General features: G+C 43.8%; 1 protein-coding gene across 8 annotated transcripts in view; it reads left to right on the top strand.

Annotated features, from left to right (window-relative positions):
• The window catches only part of LOC136866373 (palmitoyltransferase ZDHHC2), a 364,730-nt gene that overhangs the window by 199,072 nt on the left and 150,804 nt on the right, over positions 1 to 14,854 (top strand). For all 8 annotated transcript variants that reach the window (XM_067143256.2, XM_067143257.2, XM_067143258.2 and 5 more), the window contains exon 7: positions 10,810 to 10,936. In XM_067143256.2, coding sequence (XP_066999357.1) covers positions 10,810 to 10,936 — 127 coding nt within the window. The remainder of the gene's footprint in view (positions 1 to 10,809; positions 10,937 to 14,854) is intronic.

The raw sequence follows: 14,854 nt of genomic DNA on the forward strand, positions 1-14,854 counted from the left end.
AGTTATTGATGTGCGTGTTGCTTGGTGATGGAGCTCATATGTGTGCAACTACGCTCGAAAGCCCGTGCCAGCAACCACCCAGGACGCGGCGGGTGGGAGTGTCATGTAGCCGGGCAGTAGTATCCGCCTGACAACGCAGGTCCCCGCACAGCCGAATGTGAGAAGGACATATTATTATTAATTATTTTTATTTCTTTTTTTCTTATTTTTAGTGCTCTCTACACGCTATGGGGTACATGCTATTGCGGGTGACTGGAGGAAGGGAGTCCTAGTGCTCATTGCCTCAGTCATCCCGTATTAGGCATCGTCCAACATCGGACCCCAGGCAGTACCTGCTACGACCAAGTGGGTATTGCCTTGGCTGCTTGGTTCGGCTACAGAGACCCCTGATCGGAGTGGGTGGCATTCAGGGAGGAAGCTTTCGGGCATGGCTTCCAAACGAAGTCTGCTCTCTCAAGATGGTCCCCCACTTAAGTCTTTAACTTTTGCTTCCCTGAGAGGTTCAACTCCCTGGGAACAGGTGCAGCGTGAAGGAATGGGATCCAGCTTCCCTAGGTTTCTGGTCGCTACCAGAACCGATGAGCATGATTTTAAGCTGGTGAAGTCTATCCTTTTTAGTCAACACATCGAAGGTGTATACGGTGAACTTGAGGATCTCAAGAAAATGCGCAACGGAAGTTTGCTCATGAAGACTCGTACAGCACTGCAAGCTGATCAGTTGCTTAAGTGCGAGCACTTTGGCGAAATCCCCATCAAAGTGGAGGAGCATAAGTCCTTGAACCTGGTTCGCGGAGTCATCTTTCACCGCAACCTTATTTTGAACACTGACGACGAGTTGATGGAAGACATGAAGAATTATGGAGTGACACACGTCTGGCGCATTACGCACAAGGTCAACGGTGAAGACGTTGCCACTGGTGCCTCCATTGTCTCTTTCAAGTTGTCAGTGTTACCAGGGAAAGTCAAGGTAACAACTTATTGTTGCGATGTGAGGCTGTACATCCCGCCTCCTATGCGATGCTATCAATGCCAGTGATTCGGACATACGGTATCTCGCCGTTCGAATCAGGCTGTATGTGGTACATGTGGACAAGTAGCTCACAGCGCGGAGGAGTGCACAACTCCATACAAGTGCACTAACTGCTCCAGTTTTCATTCTCCTCGGGATCGGAATTGTCCGACATATCTGAGTGAGAAGAAGATCCAGGAGATCAAGACCCTGGATGGTCTTTCCTACTAGGAAGCGCGCCGTAAGTTTAATTCCACAAATACACCTGCCCGACCACTCGACTACAGCATGATAGCTCAGAGTCTTCCAGGGTGGTCATTTTCGACATCGTCACCTGTGCTGATCGCTGCGCCCAAGGCGACTGTTGCTCCTCAGAGCAACGTCCCAAAGAGTAAAAGCTCGAAGGGGGAGACTACCCCACCTTCAACCAACTAGAAGTGTGTGCAGGCTGGTAGTTCCCAGCCGGCATAGCAAGGGGGGAAGACTAAGTCTCCCCCCCCCCCCCTAGGAGGTCGGCGAAAGCCGTGCCCCAGCCGGCGGAGGCGGCATCGTCGACCAGGGCTGGGAAACCATCTCCCAGCCCGTCTAAACTAGAAAAGAAGGCGAAGAAGAGCGCCCGTGCTGAGCGCTCTCAGACTTCCCCTGCGAAGGAGAAGTCATGCCCCCCATCTGGGGGATATGAGTCTGTGCCAGGAGGCACTCCTGCTCCCAAACCTGCGCGCTCTCCTCGTAGGAAACCTACTCGCCCCCGAAAAGCGTCAAAGTTATGGGCGGCACCCCTGCTATCTTTTGATAACGGGATGGATGTCGCGCTGTCCTCTACATCTACAGATGTAGAAGTAGATAGTGTTTAGGCTTACGAGCATTTTGTCGCTCATAACCTAACACTCCTTTTATAGTCCACACTATGGCACTGTGTGACTTCCCCTCTCGGAGAACAATCATCAAACGAGAAATGCAACCAAGCAAGCAAAGGGCGCCAATCTTTAAGTTGAGGACTTAAAGATAAAATTTATAATCAAGCTTGGACAGACTCTTATCACAGGGGTGGGGTGATAGTGCACTAATCATTAAGCAGGAGAATTAGAAATCAAAAGGCTAATTAAGGCAGATTGATTAAAGTGAACTAGAAAAATACTATTTATTATATTTAATATAAATGACGACGGTTTAACGAGAACTGAATTAAAAATAGAAAATGAATTTAACAAAAAATTGAATGACTCTACTTCGCGAAAACTTGCAATATCTTTAACTCGCTTGCTCACCATGTTGTCTTGTTCTGCTGGTCCTGGGTAAGCTTCCATCCTTGTAGCGGGAACATCATCGGTCGTCTTTGAGATCTCTTCATCTGCAGCTAAGTACCAGTCCTGCCTTGCAAATTGCACCCACCACTAATTGGAAGATGACTTCAAAACTAACACTCCCTATTATGCTTTATCCCATATATTGGAGATAAGCCCTAAGTCATAGTTAGAAGAACCACCTTGGGTTATATAGAGAGGATACTCAATTAAGAATCCTTCCAACTTTACTGAAAATGTTCTCTGAAGTTTCATTTCTATCTAGATTAAAACTATCTATTGACTTAGACTGGTTCAAACCGGTCTTGTAGCCGTGCTGTACGTAATTCCTGATGAGAGTGGCTATACACCCCTCATTCAGAATTTCTAAGTATCGAGACGAAGAATCAAGTAGATTATCACGTAGAAGATCAAGTAGCGAATGAATACGTAGAATATCAGAAGATGAAGCCACGAGCTCCAACACGCCCTTTTATAACCTTCTCTCGCGCTAATTACAGGTCGCTACACGTGGTCCAATCAGATGATACGTCTCTCCCCACTCCAGATATTAGAGTTGACGGGCCATAACCAAGATATCAACTGTTCTTCTATTCGTCCTTTCACTCAGTATCCATGGCAACATGACGCTCCTTTTAAAATATAGGCGGTGATCCGTTCGAATAATTCTGGTCGAAATACGGTAGCTTACGTTACCACGCTTGAACACGTGCTCGCTTTTCTCAGAACTTGATGTCTAAATTTGTCCTTCCTTCCTCCTCGGTGATGTGGCAAGATAGAGGAAATCTACTGCAAGTTAATTTTAACCGACTGTCGCAAGAATCTAAGTGAATATGAGGATATTCAGCCCTCGTTTACAAGTCGTAGTTACAAAGTAATGAAATGATAGTGAGCAAATGATTAAACATGAATTATAATACAATTACATACCAAAATAAATATCATGACGTTAACTTCCTGAATTAATTACACATAATAAAATTAACGTAATTACACTGTAACGTCTGGAACGTTACAACTGTTACAGTGGAGTTGTAACAGTTATGACAGGCATCTTGCTGAGTTACGTCAGCTCATTAGTGAGTATGCAGCGAGTATAGTCTGTATTCAGGAGACCAACTTCAGACCTGATCATCATACGGTCTTGAGAAATTTCAGACTATACTCGACAGAACGGTACTATGCTCACCGGGCTTCCGGTGGTGTTGGCATTTTTGTATGTTCTGATACCTACAGCGAAGAGGCTGTAGCTGTTCGCGTTCCGCTGCCTGTCATAACAACAGTGTGTAATGTTTATTTTCTACCAGGTCAAGCTCTTAACATAACTTATGTCACTGATCTTATAGATCAACTTCCACCTCCCTTCCTCTTATTGGGTGATTTTAACGTCCATCACCCCATATGGGGCTCTGAGACACCTTGCCCCAGGGGGGGAGAGCTGGAAACATTAGTAACAGAGCTGGTTTTATGTATTTTGAACACGGGGGAACCAACTCACTTTAGTGTGCATTACGGCAATATTCTCGCAGAGACATAAGTCTGTGCAGCCGAACGTTGGTTCCACTGTTTTGGTGGCATACACACGATGATCTCTGTGACAGTGACCATTTTCCCATCATCCTTACTTTGTTGAAACATAAATCCGTTGAGGCTCCCCCTCAATGGATGCTTAAACATGCTGATTGGCCAAAGTACACATCACTAGCTGTCTTTAATGATGATATCAGGCGGTGTGTCGGCGAGGAAATAACTTACGTCACCCAAGTTATTCTTGCTGTTGCTGAGGAGTCCATTCCGTTCTTCTCGGGGACTCCTCGCCAAAAACTCGTTCCTTGGTGGAACAATGCAATAGCAGCAGCCATCAAAGAATGCCGTCGCGCTCATAAGCGTTACCGTAGACAGCCTCCTGTGGCCAACTTGGTAATATTTAAGAAACTCCGCGCTCAGGCGCGAGTTCTTATTCGACAAAGTAAGAAGGCTTCATGGGAGAGATATGTGTCGTCAATGATTTCACATACTCCATCATCTCAAGTGTGGACTAAGCTTCGACGGATTTCGGGTATCCACGGATCATCTCCTGTACCGGGAATTTCCATTGCAGGCAGCGTCGCCACTGACCCTCTCGCGATTGCTAACCATCTAGCTGGTAATTTCGCGGATGTATCTGGCTCCGGGAATTACCATCCTGATTTCCTCGCTCTGAAGCGGGAAGCAGAGCGTCATCACCTTAGTTTTGCCACCCCGGCTTCAGAGGACTACAACGTGCCCTTTACGGAGTGGGAACTCCGTACTGCCTTAGCGTTTTGCAAGTACACGTCTCCTGGACCTGACAACATCCATAACCAGATGTTGAAACACCTTAGTGATGATAACCTAATATATCTCCTTCGTGTGTTCAACCAAATCTGGATAGAGGGTGATTTTCCGTCTCAGTGGCGAGAGGGCATAGTCATCCCTGTCCTCAAGCCTGACAAAGATCCTAAGTATGCAGGAAGTTGCAGACCGATTTGTCTTACAAACTGTCTGTGTAAGCTATGTAAGAGGATGGTAAATCGCCGACTCGTGTGGTGTCTGGAGAAACAAGGACTCTTGTCCGAGTACCAATGTGGTTTTCGAGCCGCTCGATCCACCACAGACAACTTGGTACGCCTGGAGAGCTCTATCCAGGATGCGTTTCTCCGCAAACAGCACTTGGTAGCTGTCTTCTTTGACTTGGAAAAGGCCTACGACACCACCTGGCGATATGGCATCCTTTCAGTCCTGCATCAATGGAGATTCCGAGGTAACTTGCCGGTATTTATTACGAATTTTTTGTCCCTCCGTCTATTCCGTGTCCGAGTAGGGAGGACATATTCGCAATACCACGTTCAATGGAGTCTCACAGGGATCGGTCCTTAGTATCACTCTGTTCGCGATTGCCATAAACGGTATTTTCGCTCCTGCTGGTCCAGCTGTAATACCGTCCCTATATGTGGACGATTTTGCTCTGCACTATAGCTCGTGCAGTATGGCAGTCGCAGAGCGACAGTTACAGCAAGCTATTAGGAGGGTGGAGCAGTGGACCTTAGAACATGGCTTTCGTATTTCCACCACAAAGACCTGTGTTGTCCACTTTTGTCGCCAACGTTCTCTTCACCCTCCTCCTGAACTTTATTTAGGAAATGTAGCTATCCCTGTAGTTGACACCGATTTCTTGTGCTCCTTTTTGATAATAAATTATCGTGGGAGCCACATGTGCGGCAGTTAAAAGTGCAATGCACTAACAAACTTAATATCATGAAGTTTCTTAGCAGCACTTCTTGGGGGGCTGACCGCACGGTGCTCCTACGATTCTATAGGGCACATATTTTATCTCGGCTAGACTACGGCAGTGCAGCATATGGCTCAGCAAGGCCAAGCGTTCTTGCGAAGCTTAACAGCATCCACCACGGCGGGGTTAGGTTGGCGACGGGTGCTTTTCGTACAAGCCCCATTGCCAGCCTCCTTGCTGAGTCTGGTGTGCCGCCTTTACACCTGAGGCGCCAGCAAGTGCTTCTTTCCTATGCTGCAAATTTGCGACAGATGCCACTTCATCCAAGCTATCCTTGTGTGTTCAACAATGGCAACCGTTTGTTGTACGCTGCTTGTCCTCGTGCAAAGCGCCGGTTGGGATACGCTTGGATAGCAGTTATGAATTGTTTGACGTATCTTCGGTTCCTTGCCTTGTCAGACAACCAAGTGGGGTATCTCCGTTGGTTGTACTACGACCTGAAATCGTCCTGGATTTGCTCACTGGCCCGAAAGGAGACACGGACCCTTCGATTTATCGGAGGCTCTACCTGTCTGTTGTTGGCCGCTATCCAGGTTCAGTCGTCGTCTACACGGATGGTTCAATGACAGATACAAAGGTGGGCTGTGCGTTCGTTGTCGGAAATGATAGGTTCCTTTTTGCTCTCCTGGAAACCTGTAGTGTGTACACAGGAGAGCTTTATGCTATCTGTGGAGCTCTGCGGTACACACTGTACAGTGAGCGCTGACACTTTCTTGTGTGTACTGACTCCTTGAGCTCGCTCCAGTCTATTGATACCTGTTTCCTTCGGCACCCTCTGGTGCAGCAGATCCAGGACCTGCTGGCAGAGTGTTTGGATGGCGGCACCAGAATCACGTTTGTGTTGCTCCCCAGCCACATGGGCATAGAGGGAAATGAGTTAGCAGATCAGGCTGCCAAGGAGGCAGTTACACTGCCCCCGTTGCCTTTCAAGGTTCCAGCAAGTGATATTCGCTCTCAGCTGAGACATCTGGTTATGTCCTATTGGGAGATGGAGTGGCAGGCCATGCCACTTCCTAATAAGCTGAGAGCAATAAAAGGAACAACGAAGGTATGGAGGACTTCCCTTCGGGCTTCGCGGAGGGAAGCCGTGGTATTATGTCGCCTTCGGATCGGCCATGGTATCTTGATGCACTCCCATCTACTGAAAGGAGAACCCCCTCCGGTGTGAACCTGCGGGGACCACCTTACCGTGGTACACATCCTTACGGAGTGTGTGGACCTGGTCGATCTGCGCCGTAGTCTTAACCTTCCGAGTACAATCCCCCTTATCTTGCGAGATGACGAGCAGTCAGCAGACCTCGTCATCCGCTTTATGAGGGATAGCGGTCTGTTTTATCGTGTGTGATGATATCCTTTGTCCTAGTGTTGTTTGTGTCAGTTGCGCTTTTATCCCATTGACTTCATTTTAGTGTGTGTTGCGCATTTTAATGTGTTATTTTAACTTGTAACCTCAATTATGTGTTAATATCTGTACTATTGGGCAATGCCTTATTCCTTCGTTTTCCTGTATTTTCTCTTATTTTATTAGAAAATAAGGCATTGCGTATTAGATCCACTGAATGTTTTAATCTCACCCACATTTTTCTTCATATTCATTTTTTTAAAACTCTAGTCAGGGGATACTTTTTAAATTTTAACTTCATATCTCATGTCGTTCATTTCGTTCCATTAGGGGCCGATGACCTTCGATGTTAGGCCCCTTAAAACAACAAGCATCATCATCATCATCATCATCATCATCATCATCATCATCATCATCATCATCATCAAATTTAATTGCTCTCAGAAATGCTATTCCATCTCTGAATAATTGTCAAAATTATGTGCACTTGAAGACTTGCTCAGCGCTGTCTTTAAATAATTATTAAAATTAAACAGCACTTGAAAAGAGTCTAACACTGTTCGTGAATAATGATTGTGAAGTAGAAGTTAGAAGTTCAAATATGGCACTGAAAAATTCTATGTTCTTTCGGAACCTCCCGAGAGGAAAACACAAATTCTAATATGGCAGGAGTATTCTATGTCTCCACAGTCTGTTATGAAGACACAAGTTTAAACACAAGTTCAGATGTGGCACCCAGAAATATTCTATGTTCCAACAATTCGTTTTTGAAACACAAGTTCAAACGTAATATTCGGAAATACTCTAAGTTTCCACAGTTTGTTGCAAGACACCAGTTCAATGTGGTACTTGGAAAATTACAACACTCACAAGAAAAGTTCTATGTTCTCACAGCTTGTCGCGAAACAAAAGTTCAAATATGACACTCTGAAAGTTTCTATGTTCTCAAAGTTTGTTTACGAAACACAAGTTCAAACTACACTTGTCGGTGTCTCAGTATGTGAACCCTATAGAATGGAATTAATTTCAATTACATGTTGATTATAAATTAAATGATATACTAAGCAGGAAACAGTTCACATTAGATAAAAAACTGGCTCACTTAAAAGAAAATGAACTGCAAGCACCCAGCATACACTTAGAAAAAAGGGTTCCTTCTTTCAACAACTCTCCTGCCATAGTTAACTTGATGAACACAAGTTTCTCAGAAAAAGAAATTGAACTTTGAGGTAAAAGTTTAAAACACAATTGGCCTAGTATACAAAAAGAAAACGATGTTATCACCACCATAGCAGAAGTCGAGACGAATATTTCAAAACTCCCTCTGGAATTACAAAATGACACTAGATAAGACATAAAAAAGAAACATCCGACACTAATTGAAGGTTTAAATAAAAGTGCTCTTCTCAATCATTCAAAATTAATTAAAAGAAGTAAAAAGCAAAATAAAAGATAACATAATAGTAACTAAAGCCGATGAAGGAGGGACTACTGTTCTTAATAGATAAGAAAGATCACATTGAAAAAATGGAAGAATTTTTCACAAATGAGACACAATAGTCAGTAAAGACCCCATAATAAGAATCCAACAAAATTTAAAAACACTATGCGATGGTCAAAAATTCAGAGAATTAGGGTACAAAACAGTATTTAGAACAAAGAACTGAACTCTTCACAGAATTCACCTTTGAAATATGAGTATCTAGCACACTGATATGCATACCTCATCTTCAAAACTGTAATTCAGTGAACCTCAAATTGTACCTCTAATTGGTTGAAATTTAAATGAGCTACACCCAACACATCAGAACGTTCATATATTAATTATCTCCATCTGGTGGCCATATACTAGATATAGGGTATGAATATGGAGACTTCAGTGCATTCATGAAAATTGTTTAGATCAACTCTAAGAGATATGCCCTTCACACTTCTCTCTCGCTCGCTCTCCATCAGTATTTCAAGTGGATAGACTGAAATCACATGCACAATATGATAGTACAAAAGTGCCTTCTAACCACATAAGTATCTCTTCAACTGGGGAATTTGTTTACTTTCATTATCTTTCAAATCAGTTTATTTTAGGGATTTTTTCATCATTCATTCCGAATTTCCCAACATGTCTGTTTTTGAGTTCATTCATGAAAACTTGTAGAAGAATCTCAGCTCTTATCTTTAGCAAAATATATATGTATGCCAGATGTATGTCTACCCCTTAGTCCTGTTTCCTGATATGGGGTGGGGTACGTATGCATATGCCAGATGTTTGCCAGAATAGTTAATATACAGGGTGGCACAGGAGGCAGTTTCCCATAACATACTACACAGCCATTAAGACAAAGATTGTTCAAAGTGTTCGCCTCCTTGTACAATACATTTCATGCAATCACAACTGATTCACAAATATGAGACAATAAAAGTTTTACCTTCATTTATGGCATGAAATACATTTTCACTGGACATTCTTGGTTTATCTAATTCTTTTGCCGTTACGGAAAACACCGTATTTTTCACAGTCCCCCATAGACTAAAATTACATGGCATTAAATCACAAGATCGCGGTGGCCAATGAATGATCTCACGGTGACCGTTCCACCCCACCTTCGCTTTTCAATGCAGTCGTGCATTGTCATCCATAAAAATGAAGTCGGAGCCGAATGCACCCACTGAAAAGACGCACATGGGGAAAGAGTAGGCCTACACTGTCACAATAGCGTTGACCGATGAGTGTACCCAATTCAGAAATTTGGAGGTCGGTATGCCCATGTTACTTTATGCCCCCCACACCATAACATTTGGACCACCAAACTGATCACGATCGACAAAGTTCCTAGGTGCATTACATTTTCCCACCTCTCGCTAGATGAGGGTACATCTAGAATCACTACACAGACTGAATCTGCTCTCATCTGTGAGGAGCACGCGACCCCACTCCTCGTCAGTCCAGACCTAATGCTCTTGGCACCACCACAAACGGTGCCACCGATGTGCGGGTGTCAACGGGACATAATGTAATGATTGTCAGGCAAACACACCACCTCCATGCAGTCGCCGCCCCACTGTAGAGCGTGAGATAGCATGCCTTACAGTCCTGTTACGTGTGGTTCCAATTGCACTTGCCATTCGACGTGAGTTTCTTTTTGCCTGTAGCACAATGAAGTGGTCATCTGCTGCTGTGGTTGATTGGGGTCGACCATCTCCTCTCCTTTGGGCAGCAGTGCCTGTGGTTTGGAATGCTCTCCATGCATGTGAAACAATGCTGTGAGCAATACCAAACTCCTGGGCTGCACTTGTCACTTCGTCCTTTCAGTTTCCCAATGATTCTTCCCCGTGTGAAGTCATCCAGATGTCTCCGGGTTGTGTTGTAATGGATAACACCACCACAGTGCACTATAACAGCTCGCTGATTGACTCGCACTGTCTTGTCCTGTTCCTTCTACTGCCTCGTTTTGTGGAGCAGACCCATTTGGCGCTATAGTCGCGCTGACCTTGCACCAGGCTTCTATGCACGTGTGGGAGACCTCTGGCAACATGTTACCGCACTTTCATTTATTTCCACCGAATAGTTGATATGTTAGATTGCTTATCTCGTCCTTAAGTTTTCCATAGCAGTGTATTATTATTGAATTAAACCTTAATATGAACATATCTTGTGTCCCTATTAATTATGGAGAAATGGGAAACTTACTTTTATGCCACTTGTACTTGATTTGGAAACATTCTTATAACAGTTGTATACATATCACTTTCATCTTTTATATGTAATTCTATTTTTGTCTGTGTACTAAAAAAGGAACTAACTCTCATGCAGAATTTGTAAGAAAAGTATTTTTATATGTTACAGAGGCATTCAGGGCTCCTATTTTTCAAACCGGCCCAGATAAAGACGGATTTAGCTTAGGAAAATACAATAATTTCCAAGAAGTATTCGGAGATAATAAAAAGATATGGTTTTTACCCATTTTTTCAAGGTAAGTGTATAATACACATGAAATGGAAATGAAGTATAGGAACTTCTTTGGGATATTCTGGAGGTCATCATCAATGCAATTATTAAGTGAACTGGTTCTGTAGTTACTGGATGATTTTAAATGAGATTTTTTACTTGGTACCTTCTGATTAATTGAAGGCAGAAATTGCACATATTTACGCTAGTGTCCAAAAGTTAAGCATAATCATTAAACGAGGCCAAACTGCCTGATAGGAATGCCAGACGGATTGTTGAACAAAACGGAAGCTGACTCACACACCATATATCACACAACTTGTCCAAAAAACAGTGTCAGAAAGATTCTGATAGCTAAGGTACACCTTTGATAACTAACAAAACTTGGCAATGTCTTCCACAACAAAATATGCTGTTAATAGGGTGTATGTTTACCCCTAACGGCCAAACATGCTTCGCAGCGATGTGGTATGCTCTCTATCAGATGGTCCAAGAGCTCTTGTGGCAGTTGATCCCATTCCTCCGAAAGGGCAATGCAAAGGTCTTGGAGGGTCCTTGTTGGAGGCCCCTTGCCTCCCCAATGTATCCCAGGCATGTTCTATAGGATTCAGATCCGCAGACCTCTCTGGCCAGTCCATGCGATGAATGTCTTCCCCAGCCAGAAATTCATCCACCAGAGCAGCGCGGTGCGGTCGGACATTATCGTCCATTAAGAGGAAGTCTGGACCAACCGCACCTCTGAAGAGTCGAACATGTAGTCTCAGTACCTCATCCCTGTGTCTCCGAGCGTTAAGTGTTCATTGGACCACCCATGAAGATGTCCAGGTCCGTACGGCCATTCAACATGATGCCGCTCCACACCATGACGCCACCCCTACCATACTGGTTCCGTTCCACGATGTTCCTGTGGTTGTATCTTCTACCTGGTTCTCGGCAGATTAATGTGCGATGGGAATTGTGCTGGAAACTGAAGCGCGATTCATCTGTGAAGATCACATGCCTCCATTCATTCATGGCACAGTTTCGATGTTGACGACTCCACAGTAAACAGGCCCGTCTCTGTTCTGGAGTGTGCGGGGCTCACACCGCTGGACGTTGGGCAAACAGCCCTGCTGTTCTGAGCCTCTGGTACACAGTTTGCTGGGAAACAGCAACCCCTGAGATGGCTGCAAGCTCCGCCGACAATTGTCTTGCAGGTGCACTCAGATTTCGTCGGGCAGTTAAGGCAAGATATCGGTCCTGGTGTGGGGTGGTTACCCTTGGTCAACCTGGTACTGGCCTACGACTAACATCTCCTGTGTCTTGAAATCCTCTCCAAAGCCTGGAAATGACACTTTGTGGCACATTCAAGGATACGGCGACTTTGGTCTGTATTTGGGCTGCTTCCAGGCGTCTGAGTATTCTACCCTGCAAAACGGGGTCCAAATGGTGTTGTTGTGCCATTATGTTGTCATGTTCACCACGAGGCTACACTACGCACACTATAACAGGGCAAAGACGGCTGAGGGAATATGGGGCGCAGGCACGTCGTGCGATTTGTGGTCTATTTCTTGTTGCCCTGCTTACTCGTAACTTATGCTTAACTTTTGGACACTAGTGTATTTGATCAGTATACCCTATATATTTTAGTTTATCATCTTTATTTGTTAATAATTGGTAGAGAGTGGCATAGACTATTAGACGCAGTTTCAGACCACAAAAGAGCTCTCAGACACAGATCTGCAATTTGCATCTATAGAGCGTTCCAACCTTAAATTGCAGTACAGCAGTAATGGGATAATTCCGTGTCTTTCCTTCTCCCATGTTTTGCGGGTAGCGCTGTCCTACTCTAAGGCAGCGGGTTTGCCAAATATCCGTGAATCAGCATGTTATCGGTTAAAATGAGTGAATATCGTGTTATGTACAGAATTTCAAGGCGCATTAGATGCCGTTAACAAAAAAAATGGAAACAAATTATGTAGTGTAAAAATGGTAATATAATGGAAAGTTTCGCCAAATACAAAATCTTCATTGCATAGAACTTATCATGCCTTAACTCCTATTTTATATTAATTATTTTCCTAATTTTTTCACTGCTGGTAAATAAACATTTCAGCTCGATGTAGATAAGTTTATTTTTAAATTTAAATGATAACAAAATGCAGTATATGCGTTTATTTTCAGTCATGTTCAGGGAATTTTATGTGTAGGCACGAAAAAGTCAGTCGCTGGCCAGCGTCTTTCCTATTGAATTCGCATGGGGGGTCAAAGCGAGGCAAATGGTCTTCAGATATGGAAGTTATTTTTAAAACAATCCCGAAGTTCCTATCTTGCTTAGTTATTAATTTGTGACAGGAAGAATATCTCCTTGAATTTTGGTTTCGCGCGTGACTCGGCTGGCTGTTTGTCTGGCTGGCTGAAGTGCCGGTAGTGATCTCCTAAACATGCGCTTTTAACATTTCCAGACAGTCGCATGCAGTGCAGTGCTCATTTCGTCAGTAGTATGTATAATAGTGATTAAATACATATCAGTGACGTATGTACAATTCTTGGGGGAAAGTGTATTTCGTTTGTGTGGTTCGTGAGTTCGTGCTCGTGCGTGGGGATCTAATTTCGAAGGAAATGTGCAGAAGGATCATGGCATGGTTAAAGCAAAGCAAACGCTCTTCGAATATGGAAGTTACTTTTAAATCATACCTCAAGTCCCTATCTCGTTATCTCTTTAATTTATGGCAGGGAGAACGTCTCGTTTGTTTACGTTTCACGAGTGACTCGGCTGGCTGAGCTTTTCAATATACTGACAGCCGTGTGCAGTGGTGTTCATTTAATCAGTATTATAAGATTGATTAAATAAAGATCAGTGATATATATAATATTTAATGGCCTGTGGCCTCCGAAGAGGCCGAGTGCAGGTCTTTCCAGTGTTGACGTCGCATAGGCGACCTGCGCGTCTATAAGAATGGGGCCCTACCTTGTGATGAATAATAATGCTGAAGGCGGCACACACACACCCAGCCTCCGAGCTATTGGAATTAACCAATGAAGGTCAAAATCCCCCACCCGGCCGGGAATCAAATCCGGGGCCCTCTGGACCAAAGGCCAGCATGCTAACCATTTAGCCATGGAGCCGGACAAGATCAGTGATAAATGTATAGTTCTTGAGGACAAGTGGATTGTGTTTGTGTAGTCTGTGTAGTTGTCAGTTCGTGCTCGTATGTATAGTGCTTAGTCCGAAGAAAAAGCGCAGAAGGATGTATAATGGATCGTCAAATTAAAAAGAAACGTTCCGTAGGTAAACTCAGGGGAAAAGAACGCAATATTATAATGAGTGTCCTCGATTATTTTTTAAAGGCTATGAATATGAGCAGCGCAATCAGTGAAACAGCTAAAGCTACAGGTTGTTCCGAAAGAACAATCTATGCTATAAGGAAGGAACACACACATGGTCCTTTGCGAACTCTCGCAAAAAAAAAAAAAGGACGACAGAAAAATTAAATATGATAAAATTTTTAGAAGTGGAGTGTGTCGGGTAGTTCACTCTCTTTTATTTGCTAAATACCACCGACATTGAACGTGATTTTGAGTCGCGTAAATGGAGAAGATTCTTTGCCACGATTTTCCAAAACTACGTTGTATCGCTTCTTACATAATATAGGCTTCCGTTATTTAAGACGGGGTAATAAAGCAGCTTTCAATGAAACCGATGAAATTATTAATTGGAGGCACAGATATCTCAGGGAGATAAAACGTTTGAGGGCACAAAATAAAGCTATAATTTACACAGATGAATCGTGGGTAAATATTGGGCAGACAGTGACAAAAGAATGGAAGGATAGGACAGTGAAAAGTGCACGGCAGACCGCCATTGAAGGGGTGAGTTCGGGACTTAGACCACCGAAAAGCCGAGGACCGTGATTTGCCTTAGTCCACGCGGGTAATGAACATGGTTTTGTTCTAAATGCTG

The sequence above is a fragment of the Anabrus simplex genome, chromosome 3 (assembly GCF_040414725.1).
Source record: "Anabrus simplex isolate iqAnaSimp1 chromosome 3, ASM4041472v1, whole genome shotgun sequence".
Lineage (NCBI taxonomy): Eukaryota > Metazoa > Arthropoda > Insecta > Orthoptera > Tettigoniidae > Anabrus > Anabrus simplex.